General features: G+C 50.1%; 4 protein-coding genes across 4 annotated transcripts; 2 read left to right on the top strand and 2 right to left on the bottom strand.

Moving 5' to 3' along the window:
• Positions 1 to 4835: 4835 nt before the first annotated feature.
• On the bottom strand, positions 4836 to 6784 carry EMH_0080460 (uncharacterized protein; the record flags this gene model as incomplete). The annotated part of the gene is made up of 6 exons (XM_013494198.1): positions 4836 to 4967; positions 5060 to 5148; positions 5343 to 5527; positions 5829 to 5938; positions 6216 to 6471; positions 6594 to 6784. The coding sequence occupies 6 exons, from the start codon at positions 6782 to 6784 to the stop codon at positions 4836 to 4838; spliced, it is 963 nt and encodes a 320-aa protein (XP_013349652.1).
• A 1629-nt stretch (positions 6785 to 8413) lies between these two features.
• Positions 8414 to 12640, top strand: EMH_0080350 (guanylate binding protein, putative; the record flags this gene model as incomplete). Its single annotated transcript, XM_013494197.1, has 12 exons — positions 8414 to 9041; positions 9157 to 9267; positions 9415 to 9486; positions 9644 to 9972; positions 10076 to 10136; positions 10269 to 10383; positions 10467 to 10658; positions 10784 to 10907; positions 11025 to 11180; positions 11349 to 11988; positions 12139 to 12224; positions 12476 to 12640. The coding sequence occupies 12 exons, from the start codon at positions 8414 to 8416 to the stop codon at positions 12638 to 12640; spliced, it is 2679 nt and encodes an 892-aa protein (XP_013349651.1).
• A 481-nt stretch (positions 12641 to 13121) lies between these two features.
• EMH_0080240 (uncharacterized protein) lies at positions 13122 to 13778 on the top strand (the record flags this gene model as incomplete). The annotated part of the gene is made up of 3 exons (XM_013494196.1): positions 13122 to 13186; positions 13332 to 13406; positions 13589 to 13778. The coding sequence occupies 3 exons, from the start codon at positions 13122 to 13124 to the stop codon at positions 13776 to 13778; spliced, it is 330 nt and encodes a 109-aa protein (XP_013349650.1).
• A 964-nt stretch (positions 13779 to 14742) lies between these two features.
• Positions 14743 to 16128, bottom strand: EMH_0080130 (uncharacterized protein; the record flags this gene model as incomplete). Its single annotated transcript, XM_013494195.1, has 4 exons — positions 14743 to 15012; positions 15192 to 15406; positions 15526 to 15601; positions 16039 to 16128. The coding sequence occupies 4 exons, from the start codon at positions 16126 to 16128 to the stop codon at positions 14743 to 14745; spliced, it is 651 nt and encodes a 216-aa protein (XP_013349649.1).
• Positions 16129 to 18416: the final 2288 nt, after the last annotated feature.

Genomic DNA, 18416 nt, shown 5'->3' with positions numbered 1-18416 from the left:
AACTGGGCAGGTCTACCGGTGGTCACCACTCAAAGGGGGGCTAGCCCCGTTTCAGTTGTTGCTATGCCCTCCACAAAACTGCGAATAGAAACGTATCACCTGGACCTCAGCCGATATTACATAGCTCAGCTTGTAATTATCCCCAGTTTGAGGTGATCAATGCTGTGTTGGACGCACGGTTGGTACAAGCATGCACCGACCCGGGCGGGCAGCCAGGTTGGCGACACTGAACCAGGGGGAGTTAGAGTGTACCAAATATTTATCTGGGCAGCTTTTAATTCCTTCCACTGAGGTTGAAAGCAAGAAAATTTGACCCACTGTGACTGTGGAAGGGCATTCAAGGCTTGGCCCTCCACAATGCGCCGTGCACCAAATCGATGCTTCAACAGCGAGACATTGGTATGCAGAGAAGGGCTAGCTTGCCCTGCACCAATTTGCAAGAGGCTACACATGAATCCCTGTGCAATTTTACATGAGAGTTCGACTAGCAGTGTTGTGTCACCACAGATAAAGAGTGACGTCCAGACGCGCCGTGAGCCTGTCACTCTGCTGACAGCTCGGCGCACGGAACAGCTGGGCTTNAGAGTGACGTCCAGACGCGCCGTGAGCCTGTCACTCTGCTGACAGCTCGGCGCACGGAACAGCTGGGCTTGTGGATACAAGCAGCCCTGGAAGGGTGTTTGAAGACAACCGTCTGTCACAGGGCAAGTGGACTTAATGCGGCTTCTCCATAAGAACAATTGGGGTTGTCTCCATACCTGGACTTGCAGGGTCTCATCGAACCGGGCACCGGATTGCCATGCAGAGCAGTTTCTAGGCTTAGACGCTCTGCTTTTCATGGTGTGATTGAGAAGTGCTGCATGCTTTAGGTCCTCGATGTGTTCCTTCTGTATTCCCGTTTCGCGACAAACAGGCCTTAACTGGTGCATTTCCCATTAATGCATACTTTCAAGCTCACTTCCACGTGTTCAGAGCAGCCAATATTGCAGAAGTTTCAGCTAACTTGAGCTTCATTCATACTTCACGCACAATAGGCATGATGCCTTGGCTACTTACGTCGTATGAAGACTTCTGTGTTATAACGCTTACTCTCTGGCCTTAATCAAAAACGGAAGCGAGCTGGAATGTAGGGAAAGACCTTTAATAGTTTCCCAAAAGCACCTGAGACATTTCCCCTGTATTCTGGCGTCCTAGGCGTTGAGCTCATGCCTGGCTGTTGGGGGGAGGAGGTAGTCTGAGATTCGGTTGCAGTGTACCTCGCTGCGGCTGGTGAAGCAAGCCAATATCGCAAATAAGGAAGCTTCGCTGAAGCTTCCTTTACTGCATGCTTTACCTGAATACACATGTAGGAACTCTGCATTTGCTTACCCGCAACCTACCAAGGCCAAGTGAAGGGCCCTGTGCTAACTGCAGGCAGACCATGCTACAAATGCATTCNCCCGCAACCTACCAAGGCCAAGTGAAGGGCCCTGTGCTAACTGCAGGCAGACCATGCTACAAATGCATTCAAATATATCAAAGAGGCGCTCACAAGGCATTCTTCAACCAAAGGTTTATGCCGATTCTGACCGCCTTCCACTTGTGCGCTGTCGTAGTTTCGAATCCATGCAATATGGGCGCTTCTCAATCAAGTGCTTATGCTATTGCGTTTCATTACACTATTGCTTTTCATTGAAGTTAATTATTTAGCTACAGGATGTTAACTCCCCAGCACCATACGCCGGTTACATTAGTTTGAATCTCTTTGGTCTGCTCAGGAATAATTTAGATTACTATAGAAACGCAGACATCTCCAAGTGTGTCACATCCCCCTGATGCGTAGGTAGGATGGGCTTGACGGGAGATACCCGATCCAGCAGGATTGGCTGTAAGCTCCGTGAACGACGTTTCTGGCTTTTCGTCTGTCCACCTCAACGAACGTGTAAGCCTTCATTGAGGTACTCAGACTTGGACTTTGCCTTTGCTGTTAGGGTCCTAAGAAATTCGTTTCTTCAACGCTTTTTTTAAAGGTGGTAGGACCTTTCGACTTGATTCTCTATGATACAACAGACATACGAGTCCTCATTGTTACCTCCAAAGAGAGCCTCTTGTCTGCCTTCTCTCGTGATATCATGCCAACGCGCTAGTAGGTGCCTGTCAGATCGAGTCAACACAAAAGGGAACTAAAGAATATTCTAACTCCGCACACAATATGAAACCCCGCAATACCTTGCAAAAAATCTAGCANAGGGAACTAAAGAATATTCTAACTCCGCACACAATATGAAACCCCGCAATACCTTGCAAAAAATCTAGCAGGACTACAGCGTACCTTCCTCCGTTTACAATAAAACGATTTCAACGAGGCTTCTATTTAGGGAAGAGGGAACTCCTTGGGAAAAGTAGGAATACTCCCTTTTCTCAATGAGACTACTCCCTGGATTTTCCAGAAAAGCAACGCAAAATATACCAATCACTGATGCTCCCCAGCTCACCTCGAGTATGGGGAGGGTACAACTTTGTCAATTACCTTAGAGAATTTTTGCGTGATTCATGGAGACAGGAGTGAAGTTTAGTGGTTTGCGGGAACTAGCATCCTTAATATTTGGAGTCTATCGCAATTCGCGACAGTCCACAGCAAAGGCAGGGGACTCTCCCTCAAGTATGCGAGCGGTGTTGTGCGTGGCCTTACAGAAGAAATGCGATTTCTCACCGTATCAGCGGGCTCGAACCGGATTCAGACCAGCCAATTATTGCGNTATTCGCTACAATCACGGCAACATTGTCGTGCTCGTTGTGAAATGAGTGAGGGTATAATGAAATGTCGAAGTGCCTGTGAGTGCTTGTTGATGTGCATTGGGTAGTAACATTGGTGAATGCGCTAAATATTCTTTAAGAAGTGACATTGGTATCATTATAAGAGAGGCTGGCATGAGCCTTGGTGCAAAAGGTGTTGCAACATGCCACGCCGTCTCCTTTCGCAGCCCCAAAGGCCGCAGTGCCGGCTCTAGTGGGGCTGCAGAACAGAACAATTTTGGAGAAGAAACTGAGAGAAGTAATTTCCTTTAACATTTGCTAGCTTGTTATGTTGTTATATCAGTATGATAGCTAATGCCCGCCAGCTCGCTATACTCAGCTGTGGGGTTCTATGGATGCGCCCCACAGTAGTCTTTCAGAGATACAAGCCAATGATGCGTAAAGCTAAAGGGAAATACTCTACGTTATCTTGAACAAATCTCAGCATTGCATGTGAGGGACTGAGGGCTCTCCCCACCCTTCATCAGCTTACTGGGCCCGCAGTACCTCTAGTGTCATAGATTCGCATCATCCCATCGTGTGAGGGAAGTTGGATCCCTACTAGGCCTCACAATCGTGTTTTTCATCTGCGTTTGTGTTGTCGTTGGGATCACAAGATGCAGAGCGGCTGGCGGCGGCTGGTGCATCTACTGACGTGCGTAGGGTCGACTTCCGAGGGCCATGTGATTCCTAAGGCCCCAAACTCTCCTTAGACTGGCCCTTCTGAAGGGGAGTTTCTCACACCCTCCGTCAACATCGTGACACTCATGGGAAGGGGGAAGGGATAAACGATATGCCACCTGACCGATCAGCTCCTTTGTTGTGAGCGGCACCGGAAGCTCAGCTCGAACTTCGAACACGAATTTTGGGGAGGAACATTGCATCTGCTGAGTTACACTCTAGAATCGTGCTGGAAAACGACATCCCGGCCATGGGAATCTGCATGATGCTTCTGAGACCACGTAGCTTGCACGACGTGAGATTTTTCTCGGTCACAGAGGCGCTGGAAGAGCTTAGACATAGGCGGAGTAAGCGTAGGAGGGATCTCACCGACGATATCCAAATACGCTGCTGTTATGAAGTTTTCACCTATCATAACCTCAAACAGACTAAGCGCGGTTAATACGCTCTGTCTGTACATCAGTCTGTGGATNATGAGACAGTCAGCCAATAACTCAGTCATCTGCTCTGAGGAGAGAATCTTGGAGGTGGTAATGCAGTGGGACACTATGCTGAGGGAATCCAGAATAACCAGAACTGCACCATCACCCTGTTGAGTGCGAGGCAGATCCGTAACGAAATCCATATAGACGTGACACCAACGTCTGGACGGGATCCTGGGATATTGTAGCAAACCTGCGGAGCGTTGTCACAGCAACATTGACGACAAGCACTGTAGTAGAACGTCCAGGCAAGCTATAACCCATTGACCGAGCCACGGCTGCAGGTAGGCATTGATATTTGCTTGGAAAGTCGCTGGAGCTCCGTGGAGACCGAATGGCATAACAGGGTAGTGAAAGAAGCCCAAGATAGAAGGGAAGGCGACCTTCCAGGTATCCTCGTTGGGCATTCAGACCTGGTGAAAACTAGACTCAAGATAAATGGTAGAAAAATGACGAGCGCCGCCTAGCATCTTTAGGATCGTCTGTACAGGCGGAAGGGCGAAGTCGGCGGCCACTTTCAAAGCATTGAGGGCCTTATAATTTACCACCCTTCTCATTCGTTTTCCGCCATACCCATCGTCATGTTTATCCATCATGAGAGTCGGAGAACAAGAGGGAGAATAGGTAGGCCCTACCCAACCTTGTCAGTTAGCTTTCCTATCTCCTGCTTGTGGTGTGTTAACTCATCATGTGACACCGTGTATAGCGCAGACGTTGTTGGCAACTGACAGGGCAGAAGAAGGATACGGTTCTCTTACGGCCTCTTGGGAGGGAGAACAGCAGGGAGATAATCGGACGAAACTCCTTCGAGATTCACAAAATGCCAGGATGAGCTTATTTGGCCGCCAGTGATCGCATCCATTCATCGAAACCCGAATACTCCAGCTTAGCCGTAGGTCAAGGAGAAGGCTCATCATTCAGCACCAAGGTATGGGAGCAGGGGATGCTGGGGAAGCTGAACGCGTAGGAGCCGGCGCTAAGGTACTCAAAGAGATACCACCACACCAGAACGAGGTAGATGTGCGTGTTCTGCTAAAGGCAGCAGAGGGCAAGGCGGTGATGAGATTAAATGCCACAAGAGGATCACTAGCAGCCGCCGCATTAGCATGAGCCTGACGTACGAGTTCTTCAATGGGTTCTCGAACCTTATTGCGGCGTCCCCGTTTTGGATGCTTCTGAGAAGGCTGGGCAAAAGCCGCCACATCATCTCCTGTCATAGATGCCACATGAAGCCAAGAATATGATAAGCCCTTTCTGCCGGAGAAATAAGTTTCCGATCCACGAATGATGAGTCACCTCGAGAGCCCCGATTCGATAGAAAATGAGAAGCACCCCCCATGTGAACATGCATTTTATTAGCATCCATCCGCCAGTGTACCCGACGTTTAAATAGCCACTTCATACCAAGGATGAGCTCACGCAGAAGTGGGGCCGCGGATATGAGATCGGAGAAACGTTCAGATCCACTGGACCACGAAAGGCTCCGAATCTCTTGCTGCACAACAGTGGGACCACCGTCCGCCAGAGTGAGCTCGAAAGGAGCGGCTAAATGTACTACCGGCAAGCGGAGGCGCCGCACGCAGTGTACACTGATAAAACATCGTGCCGCACCAGATTCGAGAAGGCGGAGCCAGGTCGACCAGCAATGGAAGCTGGGAGGCAGCAGGACACACCGATGGTGCATAGGCGTCCCACTTCGGTAGGAACGGGTGGCGAGGGCGTAAGGAGGAAGAACCAGTGAGGGAAGGTGGAGTCAGCAACGGTACGGTCTACTGGCGGCTGGGCCAGGGGTGGGCAAGGCTTCGCCGCCTGATGGGGGCCCGCTTAAACTATCGGTGGTGGGGCTGATGTCTCGGTGTGCTGGTGAGAACCGGTGATGCAGTGTCTGACTCAACGGGATTGTGTGCCGGGAGTCCCTGGCGCCACGTCTCGGAAATAGGAATAGCATTGGCGCCAATAGCAAATATGCCAATACTCATGAGCCCCCCCATTGTCTGTGCCTGTGCGTCCCTCGGACGCCTACCCCGGGGAGCGCCTAGGCGTTGCCATTTGGCTATTGCCGAATAGGCCACGGCGACAGAGGAGATAAAGTGCTCAGAGGACTGGACCCTGTCGTTCCAATGCGCCTATTAGGTTCATCGTTGGTGGAGGTACCATGAGGCCCGAACCGTGGGCGGCAACGGGACGCCTCAGCAGCAGCCGAAACGGATTGTTCGACCCTCCTGACTGGACTGTCACACGGGGGACCTCAAAAACTTCCTGTCGCATACGCTGTACCTGGTTGAGCATCATTCGCCACCTGCCCAAAAGAGAAGCTACGGTGTCCGTCGCATGCCCCCAAGAGTGAGAAGTCTCATCTCCGTGGTCGGCCAGAGGGCACAGCACGTAGGGGAACAAATTGCCTAGGAAAATGTAAACGAGCTCGTCAGCTGGCGGTATTGGGCCTGTGAGGAGACAGGAGGCAAAGTCCATCTTGTACCGTGCAGCGTCGCCCGTCCGAGGGAAACGGTATACCCGATGCGCGCTGCAGCTACTGCGGGCGCCAGGAGAACTGATTTGAGTGCCGGACAATGAGAGACATCGAAACCTTCTCGGTTTATGTTGGACCAAGCCTTACGGGCTTGCACGTCAACAAATCGAAAAAGCTCTCTTCACCACTGGGAAGGTGGGTGGCCAGTAGCCACAAAGGCGTCTTCCATCGAGTGGAGGAATGCCGGCGCATTGGAACCCAACTCCCGAGGGATTTGCATGGGTTTGCCCTCTGCATAGTCCGTGAGGAGAACAAAGATTTGGGAAGGCGAGGTCGGGGGGCGAGACCAGCCTTTAACGGTCGTAGCCGTGGACATCGGTGTGGATTCGGAAGGGGAATGATGCTCCATCTTCAAGCGCTTAGGGCTCTGTTCGAGGTAGTCGGCCACCGAACCAGGTGGAGCCAATGGCGAAGAACCAGTATTATCGGAAAGCTCACGTATAGAGTGATCTGAGTTCATTATCGACAACAAGAAGCATCGCAGCGGAAAAGGGTGGACATGGCTGGGAGAGAGCGAAGGAAGGTTGGAAGAAGCGGAGATGCGACTGAAGCACACACAAGCGGGGTCCGTTCCTGTGCGATCGCACCGGAACAGACTCCACTTGTAATGCCTTGCTGTTCGGCAGGGCAGGTCCAGCGACGCTGAAATTACTGAAACCCTTAGATGCACCTTATATTTTTATCGATGGTAATCATATCGCATCATGTGGGAAAGGAACAGGTTGGCACTTAGCCGTAGAATCCCAGTGATCATGAAGAACACGCACCCGAAGTCGCACTCCTGGCAATTGTATGCTCTGGAAGATAAACTGGAAGCAGCAAGGATTGGGCAAGTGATATGCACAAACAGAGTTTGTGCAACGAAGAATTGATGTCCCATGTTCATAGAAAATCAATGGAACAGTGCTCTGGGGATGTATGGGCCGCGGGGCAAGAAAGTCCCTTCGGAGACTCCCTTAAAGCAGTCCAAGGATTCAGGCCGCAACTGGGGCGGTATGGTGGCTGCACCCTCCTGACAGGAATAGCCTGTTGGTGCCGGCGGCAGCTGAGTGGAATCCAGTCTAACATATTACCCTCTCTTGGCAAAAATATATTATGAAGCCCAATACTTGGCTAACTGACTACTAATTAGACTAATCCATCTAACGGAGCTGAAAGAAGTAATACATTGTATTGCTCACGCACTACAGTCAGCATGCCGTGGACAGATGTCAGTCTGGCTGGCAGACTGATGGCAGACGGGCTTCGTTGAGTCTCACGTCTTGGATCGACCCTGGCAGCCTCCCTTAAGCTCTGCTCCCAAACAGGACATATCTGTGTAAATGTTCTGACTTGTTCCTCGGGTCCTTAAATTCTTTCCCCTTACTGGCAGGGCCAGTTCATCTCGGGGCTGGAGTGGACCAAATCCGCACAATTCATTTCTGCGTCATCAGGGATCATCCTCTTGTTTCTTTTACTCCATTTTGCTAATAAGATAAGCACGAGAGAGAAGAGAAGCCCTTTCTGTTCTGTGCATTCGACAGCTCGGTGGCCGGGTTCATCTGGACCTCGGGAGGCGTCGTCAGTGACCAACTAGGGATCATTGTTTCGTCCGGTCTGAAAAGCCTCCCCTAGCTAGGAAACCTGAACACATTCTCTCGATTTTAGACGCTCTTAGACACTAAATTTACTCTCTTTAATCCCTGCAGAAAGCGCCCGCAGTCGGGGCTCGTATGGCGCGCGGTCACTGACGAGTCTTGTTCGACATAATTCCGGTTGCTGTTTGCTTACTTGCTGCTGCTGGCCGTTGCACCTCGTAAGCGTTCTGTTTTTTTTTCATGATGCCCTAGGGTAGATCTTCACAGTTTGGCCTTCCCTTCCCACTGCGGAAGCGGGTACTTGCTGTTGGGCATCCCCGGCGGGCGGTCTGGGTGAGCACCGCGAGCAACAAGGGCTACGCCGGAAGATGTTTGTATCGCCATTGCCGCGAGATTCGGACATCCCTTCCGTCACATCCACTGGGCAGGCGGGATTTGCAACTAATGCACCTGGGTCGCCGCAACGCGAAGCAGAACATCGCCGAGGTTTCAAGAAGTACCCTGAAGGAAAGTTTAGTGAGAAGTCAGCAGTTGGAGAAAATACAGATATCCAGTGGCACAGAGGTGTCAGCGTATCTTCAGTTCAGCGACTGGGGTCAGTCGACCCCGAAAACAGTGACGTTAACCTGACGGCAAGTTTAGAGACATTCATTGCGGGCATCCAAGGACAACAAAAAAAAGATCAGCCATCCATAATACCGCATATTTCCCAAGGTGAAAAACGAAGCGGGATTGGAAAAGTCGGCATAAACAGTACACGCAACCCGGACGGTAGCATAGCGTTTGAGGCTCGTGAGCGACGCACTGGCAGTACAATGGAAGATCACGGGCGTTCTAGCTATATGCATTCAGCACTTGGCTCTGTCTTCCCAGAGGCGTATGCAAATAGCTACGTTGTGGCGGGAGGAGGTGAATCGTCAGCAATGCCAGCTTCTAGCTCTTACCAAGTGGTGCTGTCGGACGGCACTTCCTACCCATCCGCAGTCTTTCCTTCTGGTGAGCAGAGAAGCGCAAACTGTAGTAGAATTTCCTCGTGCATTTTTCCTTTACCATCTGAAATCCTTGCATATGCTTATAAGCCACAAAACTGTCCTGATGGTTCTCTGTTCAGTCAGCGGACGGGACGCTGCAAGGAGCTCGTTTCCACAGCCAGCCACACCCCAGAACTATTCCTCCCCCGCGCATGTTGCCGCAGATATCCCATCGTATCCTTACACGGAAAGTACGGCTCCGCACCATTATCGTTCTCCACATCCATCAGACTGGAGCCACAACGTTTGTATAGCGGTACAGTGACTTCAAGTGGGATGCTGCTTATCAGGGACTTCATCGTGTATTGTGGCAGAATTTCGTCGTTATTTGTGCACAGCAATTCATTATGCGGAACCGGCAGCTACTGTGTCGCCAGTAACTGGCGGAACAACGAACTACTACACGTCATGTGAGCGTACATTTTAAATAGCACCGGCCGAGGCAACGCGATTGCATGAATATTTCAGCATTTGCGCCAAGTTAGCCACCCGTTTAGATGCGCATGATGGTTGAAAGTTCACACCCAGGACAGCTACTCTGTGCGACTATCCTTGTTTTGGTTGCAGACTACCGCCGTCAGTTCCCAGCTTCGCCAATTGTGGCAGACTCTGCAATGGTAGGCGACGATGGCGTGCCTGCAGTGTCATTGCCTCACGAGAAATACCGTATGATTGACGCTACACGTGCAGCTTCGGAACAACAAAAAAGCCCGAGTGATGACCAGAGTGATCGTTCTACCATCACGAGTTTAACTGAGCCAATGTTGTTAGTCGACGGGGTCATGGGCCTTCCGCTGAGGGGACAGGCTCCCTCAGACCGTGGAGCAGCTCTTCTGAGCAATCCGCTTGCTCATAGCAGGGACAGCAGACTGTTGACGGCAAAGAAGAAGATGCTGGTAAGGTAGCGTTGCAGTGGCTCAGGACAGCGTTAAATCCCCACTCTTGCCGCCATTGCACATATCGTGCAAGCAATTCTTGTGCTGCTGCGCATTCTGTCAGCCGCGACCCATGCAGCTTATCCACGTGAATCGATGGGACGGCAAGGAAGTTCTAACTGTTGGTCAGAATATCTTCTCAACTTCCCTCTTAATTCCCTTGGTAACACTGGAGCAGGGGCATTCCCTAGGGTCCTTTTCTGAGAATGCGGATTGCATCAACTTCAAGAAACTACTCCTGCGTTGTGCGGTTCCAGACGAGGGGGCTCGCCGGTGGTTGTCAGAGCTTTCGACGAGATCTGTTGCCGTCATCTCGATATGCGGGGAGCTTCAGACTGGAAAATCAGGACTTGCAAATCTTCTGCTGGACGAGTGAGTTGTAACCACAATGCATATCGTAGTCTTTACAAAAAGAAGCAAATGGGGAATCTTGTGACTTTTTTTTCTTTCTCCAGCGACGTGATGTCCAGTACTGTTGGCTTCGCTGTCGGATCATCTGCGGCAGCTCCGGCGATGCATAAAGGCTCACGCTTCGTGCAGCGAGCCGAATCTGAAGGCAAGACAGAAGGAGTTTGGGTATCTGCTGTGGAGGCTGAAGGCGACAAGGACAATTTGGTGTACCTGGTCCTTGACTTTGAAGGAATTGGGTAAGTGAAATGTTCCTTCTCTCCTTCGTAGTGTCGAAAGTAGCGTACAAATAGAAAGTCCAACTTACCGGATGGGTGTAGCTGAACTAGCCACCACCTCTTGCGTTGGTTCTTCATGACTCCAGGAGCAGGAGGAAGACTGTGGAGCACGATCAACGCTTATTTACCCTGGCCCTGCTTGTTTCTCACTTTCTGGTGTTCGTTACAAGAGGAGCTGTTGACAGCGACACTCTCTTCAGCCTGGCCTCAGTGAGCTCGTCCAGGCGCATGGCTCTTTGCTCTTGGCTGCTTTAGGCAATACGTGTGGGCTTCCACGTGCATATCCTGAATCCTGAAATGTACAGCGTGCACTTCGGTATTTCGCAGGCATCGGCATGGACGCAACGGTTAAGAATGACCCATGCAGGAGGCGTAGATCGGCCAGACCAGAAGCCGCCAACTCCATCTCATGCTGGCCCATCCGCATCTCCCAGCCCAAAAGGGAAGGCGGATGCAGCATCTTTGACTTCGAAGCCTGGTATGGTATTTTCAAGATTCGATGTGTCAACCCAGTAGTTTGTGTGTTTTCCGAATGCACAGGCACAGGCCGCGACTGATTCCGACTTCTATCTGCGGTTATGTTGTGAAAATTTTGCAGTTTGTCATTCTCCGAGCAGCTGGAGGGCCCCTGCGTTGCTGTGGGTACTCCAGGACTTCAACATGTCCATGGTAGACGAACAGCAGAACCCTTTGACGGCTGGCGATTATCTTGAAGCCCTGCTGAGCCTTACCCTCAGTAGGGATAACCAAAACCTCAGCAAGTTGGCTCTAGCTTTGGAGAATCCTCAGATTCGCATGGCACGCCAGGAGGTCTCAGATCTGTTCGATGATCGTGACTGCGTCGCTCTCCCTTCACCACTTGGCCAATACGTACCCCATCAGCAGCAGGCATCCTCTGGCCAGACCCAGGCAAGGGCTCTGGAGGCTGTCAGCGTCTCTGAATTTGTACCCCTTTACCAACGACGACTTGCGCAATTGCGCTCCCGTGTTTTCCGCGATTGCAAAGGAAGGGCTCTGGATGGAACTGCACTTACTGGCATTTCACTTACGAGAATATTGGAGAAGCTCGTTGAGGGAATCAATGCGGGAGAGGTTCCAGAGAGTGTCCGGCTCCTGGGCTCCATTCAACATGACGAGTGCAGACGTTGGAAGCAAGTATGCGAGGACGCATTCACTAAAGAGCTTAGGGATACTTTCCAATCAAAACTTCCTGTGGCGACAAAAGAATTGCAAGATGGAGCTGAACAATTGCAGCGCAAGTATTCTGAACACTTCAAGATTCACGCAATTGGTCAGTTGGTTGCGTTGAAACCGTCGCTCGACCTACTTAACTCGCCCTGACAACCCTAAAATTTCGTACAGCTGATATTGTATCAACTTCTTGGCTCCTTCGGAGGAGTCCGCACATGCTCATCTCTGTCTGTAGTTGTTGGGGGTTCAGGTGACGACGAAATCCTCCGTCACTATAAAACGCAGTTGAAGGAGAAGCTTCGTCGAATTACTGAGCGAGCGCTGGAGGAGAACGAAGTAAGTAAACGTGCTTAACATAACCTGACACATTTTCGTCTCTCCTGTGCTATGCCTAGTAGTACTTGTGCTCCACACAACGCATTTGTCGTTTCGGTAGATCGCACTATATGCAACAAAGTAGGGCTTTTCTCAAGTGCAGTCGGCCTGAATAAACTTGCTTCGTCTCCCTAGTCGCTGCTTCACGAGGGCAATCGGGGCCTTCTCCGCTGTTGCTAAGTCATGGTACAAGATCTGCGGGTTGTCTTCAGAGGCATGCGGAGTGGAAGTGCAGGCAGAAGGCAAAGCTTCTTAGCGACAAGCTTGGCATAGACCAGAAGATAAGCGGGAAGTTGTACATGGACCTACAGGCGCTCAATGATGACCTCGCTCTGCTACGCCAGGAGCAAGTCTCAAGAGTTTTGAGGATTGAATAATCACTTGAGCTGCTGCCTAGCAACTTAGTCTTAAAGGGGTATTAACGCTCCAGGGAGAGGCAAAGAGCTGCTAGTTTGCGTACTTTGCGGTACAGGTACAACGCCGAGACGCGGGGCCCACAGCATGTTCACCAGCGAGTCTTAAACGACTATATTGACCAACTGTTGTCTAAGGGCGCAAAGGCCGTTGCTGACGCCCTGAAAGATCTAGCTCGTGACTCCGAGGTGCAGTTCTTGCACTGGTTTTACAGCATCTTCACCTCTCTGCTGCCAAGTATTTGTCCATTTCTCGTGTGGTTGATATATATATATATATATATATATATATATATATATATATATATATATATATATATATATATATATATATACTGCTGTTCATGCATTGTTACATCCCCCGTTGTCCCTCACAATTCCGGTTGTTACAAGTATATTCCTATGCTTTGTTTAGCGCACAGCTGCATTGCTGCACCAAAAAACGATGGATGCCGAGAGGAAGAGTGATAAGGCGGTGAAGCTTGAACAGGAGTTACAGAACAAGGACTTGTAAGGAAATGCAGTTTTAACTGCGCTCGTAGTAACATACTTCGAAACACATGCCTAGCTAGACTTACCCGTCAACGCCTCCGTTGTGGAGTTGTCCAGGGAATGATTTGTGTTGTTCTGTCCTTTTGTTTCTTCTTTTTTTTAGCGAAGCTGAGCAACTCCGCCGAGAGCTTGAGGATGAGCGTGAGCAGCAAACACTTCAAGAGGAACGCCACAGGCAGTGAGCAGCACACTGTGTTGGTTGCCAGAACTCTTCTTTGCCACCTTTCGCATGCTGGTCCAAGCACTTCTATCATATATATATATATATATATATATATATATATATATATATATATATATATATATATATATATATATATATGCAGCCCTTGCCACTGACCTGTGTTACTGTGATGTCAGGGAGACTAAGGAACTACGTCGGGAACTGGCAGAACAGCGCGAAACCAACCAGCGACTGAGTGCCCTCTACCACTCTCGAGTAATGGATGAAGACGATGGATATCGCTTTGGCGTGCGCCGCAGCAAGCACAGCGCAGTTGGCTTAAACGACCAACCTCGTTGCTTTGGAAACAAGTGCACTATCATGTAAACTTCAGCCGACTGATTTCAAGCTGGCCGGCGGCGGTGGAGCCTTTGTGGCCATCAGTGTCCATGCAGCGAGCAGGACGTGGGCATGCGCCTATATTGATGCTTTTTCACTATGGATGCATTTTACTGTGACTTTGTTTTAAGCTCCATTTCAGTGGGCAAGGATCACTGTCCCACTTCTACACGTCGTGCGTACTCACCCCTGTTCTATGTTAGAGTGACTCGAGATTTGACCCGCTTTCGCATTTGTTTGCTGACTTTGAATATGTAGATGTACATTTGGGCATTTGACACTGAGAGCGCTACTTCAGAAACTTCTGGTTGCGAGTATCCTGAAAAGGTGTCTCGTAGCGATCGGGAATGTGCTTAAATGACGGCTTGAAGCTCACTATGAACAGTCAGGGAGCAGCTGTTTTACATCTAGAATTCATTTAAAGCAGAGCTGCCGCCAGGCTCACCGGAAAAACTCCGGGGAACCGGCTTGCCTATCAGAGTGTCTTTTCAATAGATGTTATTAAATGGGCCATAAAGCTGCATGTACGACCTACATCACTTCCGCACCGTTGAGTTTGTATTAGTTGAGTTTGCCGTCTAAAAGGTTTTCTCTATCTGAACTCAGTCCCACAGCCACATTCTTCTGTGCGCTGGTCCAGCGCGTGCATCACGTGTAACGCTTCAACAGAGCAAGTTCTTTGTGACCGGAAATACCGAGGGAGAGGCAATCGGAAAAAGTAAAATCAGAATTTTTGCATCAGGTGCAACCCAAAGTGGTCACTCGTCAGCTAAAGCTGCGGCAGACATCCCCCCCGCCCCCCCCCTCCCCCCACAAAAAAAAAACTCCTTAGAGGTCTTTCAACCGCAAAGGGGCAGTTTGTTTTTATCAGGCCGCATAAAATGCTGCACATCTGTACAGAGATTTCTATCTTGCGAGAATTTCGGTGCCTCATCATAGTTGATAGGGAGCGTTACTGGGGAGGTTCGGTTCCCTGGTATGTCCTCGATACAACTGGCGTGCACGGCAGGTTGCTTCGGTGGAGATTTTGGTAAAATGAAAGGCGTTGGTCAAAGTTTGCGTGCGCATATACGTTTCCTGTTGCCATTGCATACGCGTGTTGTGCCATGTTGTTGACTTGCGCCTGCTCAATACGCATTTGGTCTTCATTCGTGGATGAAGCCGTGGCATAGGCCGTGCCTCCTGGAAGTTCAGTGGTTCTGGAGGGTTTTTCTTGGTAGCTCTGTGTCCACAGTCAGATCAAATAATTCATAAATGGCCAATGGAATTGCGAAAAGGGTGGGTGTTACAGCGGCGCTATGATTAGGGTGCATTGCTACACGGATTGATGAGGGGAGTGGTTGAGAGCAGGTCTCATACAAAGTCAAGACGCGCGGATGCTGTAAATTCTGGCTTGCTTACTGGCATGCAATATTGCATCAAGCCGCAGCCAACTGGGTCTATACATTCAGCAGCGGCTTCGCCGCACTGTGCTGCTGCCGTTGAAGCATCCGGAGGGCAGCCTTGGTTGCACAGAAGATCGTCAGGGTTCAGACACCTGTACTGCCCGACCCACATCTTTGGCTTGTCCTTGTTCGGATAGAATATATACGTTCCATGGCCATTCCCAACTTGATCTGCGGGGGGCGCAAAAGTCAAATTGCGGAATATATAGGATATACCAGTTGACATTGAGCCAACGAAGTGGGGCAGTAGGTTGCCCTAAAGGATCTGGGTGGATATGAAGAATGCTTACTGGAGAAGTCATATGAACGCGTCTGCTCTAGAAGGCGCTTCGGGAAGTCGGGGTCCTCAGGCAGTTCCGCATCGCCCTGAGATACACGATTACACGCAGACGTGCACTTAAAGTGAGATAAGCGCAGGAACAAGAACGCCCGGCATAGAGTCAATGATGAAGTTGCATATCTCCACTAATAGATCACAGGACAATACGCGTGACTTGGGATTCACAATTATACACAGCATGCTGAAACAGTGCCGAGCCCGTGTTGCAACTAGGAGCGGTGTTATAGGCCCCGAAGGACCCCGGCTGGGTCTCAGCCGGTGGAAATAGAAGGTATTAAGAAAAAAGGCACTTGGGCTAGCAGCAGAAGCCTCTAGGCGCTTGCGGGCTCGGAGAAACTGAGTAACAGCACCAGCAGTGGTTCAACACTTCGTCGAGCAAGCTGCTAGCGCCAATATTTGGGCCTACAACCTCCACCTACTTGTTTTAAGCAGCATCTTTCACAATACGCAGAACAATGCTTACCTCTCTGTAGGTTTTGACGTATGTATGGCATTGAAGGTCCTTGGAAGTAACGCGCTTGGGCTTGTCGTCGGCGCTCGCGGTGTTCCCCATCCTGCACGCTGTCTGCGCGTTTGTTGGAAAAGGTCCTGTGACAAAGGAGCAGGATAAAGTGGAAGATGCTTTTTCAGGAAATCTCAGGAATGATGGGGATCACAAGAACTGCTTTGCTGNGCATCCGAGGCAGCCAGCGCAGGTCGATGCCGGCGAACGGCCACACCGCGCCACAGCCAGGCACAGAGGGGTGCTTCTTTCCTTTTGCTTCGTTGCAGATTAAATTTTCCTTAAGAATTGGTAGCTTTACGTAAATGGAACATTCTTCGAGGGAACTCAAGGGGACGATATGAGCTAAGACTGCCAGTCTGGACAGACGACAGCAATGATATCGGCTGACCGTGACTGCAGTGCGCCAGTACTACAATGCGCCAGTTTCATTATATTTACTGGGGTTATTGATTCTTTTACTAGTTAGTATTTTGCATTTCTTAGTCAAAATCACATTTATCCTGGTTTATTGCTTTCCGTTAGATCCATCAATGCTAGGACGCGCACAGGTAGGCTTCAGGTGTTTGGTAGTCGCAGCCGACCAGCTGCAGGAGGACCGCATCCTTGTAACGGGCTCAGCAGGGCAGGCCACGAAACACTGAAATTTCCGGAACGTACAAACTCACCCCATAATTTTATCAGCAATATCAATATTCTGACCAATCAGTAGAGAATGGACTGGAGAATCATGTTAGTATCGTAGTAATCAGAGAGATAGCGCACCAGAAGTTGCACTCCCGATAATAGTTTGGTGGAGGGTAGACTAACCGCAAGGCGTCCAGGTGGGACGCACGTTACACATAAAGAGAGGATCGTACTAGAGGGGACTGATGTTCAATGTGCACAGAAAATCAAAGAGAACAATGTTTTGGGGGCAACGGGCCGCAGGACCGGAAGACCCCTTCGGAGACTCCCCGGGGGCAGTCCGCGGATCCGGCCAGCAACATCGGCGGTACGGCGCGTGCAGCCCCCTGACAGGTTTAGCCTGTTGGTGCTGGTGAAAGCTTAGCGGGCGTAGTGCATGCGCACGACAAGATGTGAGTTTTACTACATTAGTTGGAGATATAGACCCTCCTCCTAGATGGCATTATTTTATTTCTTACTCACCATTATATCTATGCTGGTCGATGGCTTCCCTTTGGAGATGGCCATGGTAAGCTTACGCACATCTGCACTTTACCTGATAGGTTATCGCAGCCGAGCAGCTGCAGCCGAGCAGCTGCAGCCGACCAGCTGCCGCAGTGGGTCTCTGCACCTCGGAGTCGCGCCTGAGGATCCTCGAGAAACTCATCCGGCGAAGGGCTCTACACAGTACCAGAACACTGTTTCTTATGGTTTACCAAGGAACGCCATTTACATTGACCTGTGGTTGCCCTTGGTCACCCAACTATGCCGTATCTCGTTTCGATCCTCACGTTGCGTTGCTGAACGTACCGTCTAGACAGGACTACTGTAGCGTGGTTTGTGTTGTGAATACTTACAACAATCACAACAACATTACCATGCTTGTTGTGCAAGAGTGAGGATTTGTTGAACAACGAAACGGATGAAGGTGCAATGTTGATATTTATCGAGTAAATACTTAATGGGCTTACTAGATATTGTTCACAAAAAGCGGTGTGGTCTTATGACTGCACGGGAGGCTGGCATGAGACTTGCTCCAAAATGTTGCTGCAACATGCCAGGCCGTTTCCTCTCCTAGCCCCTAGAGCCGCAGTGCCGGGTCTAGTGGGGATTAGAGCAGAACAATTTTGGAGAAAAAACTTCCTTTAAGCTTGTTGGCCTTTGTCGTCTGCCGAATCAGATGAGATACTTGAATTTCTGTAGCGTCAGCGAAGTTACTTGAGGGTGTAACTCAGCTTAGGCCTGCCGGCCCGNAGATACTTGAATTTCTGTAGCGTCAGCGAAGTTACTTGAGGGTGTAACTCAGCTTAGGCCTGCCGGCCCGTTATACTCGGCAGTGGGGATTGACGGATGCGGCCCAAATTTGACTTTCAGAGGAACAGCCTGATGTAGAATCATGCTCCTTTAAATATTACACTAAGGTGTAATATTCTTTATTAACGTGAACGAAATCCGGCATAACAAGGGAGAGACTGAGGGCTCAGCGCACACCTCAACAGCTTCCTAGGCCTGCAGTACCTCCACTGTTACTAATCGAATAAGCCCCATCGTGTGAGGTAACTCAGATACCTACTGGAGCACACAACCGGGTTTTTGTCTGCGATGGTGTTGTCATTGGAAGTGCAAGATGCAGAAGTACGGACATTGTTTTGTTACATCCTCCTTGTGTTCAC

This window comes from Eimeria mitis, genomic scaffold (genome assembly GCF_000499745.2).
Source record: "Eimeria mitis Houghton genomic scaffold, Emh_scaff107, whole genome shotgun sequence".
NCBI classification, from domain to species: Eukaryota; Apicomplexa; class Conoidasida; order Eucoccidiorida; family Eimeriidae; genus Eimeria; species Eimeria mitis.
This window is presented reverse-complemented; position numbering and strand designations above follow the sequence as displayed.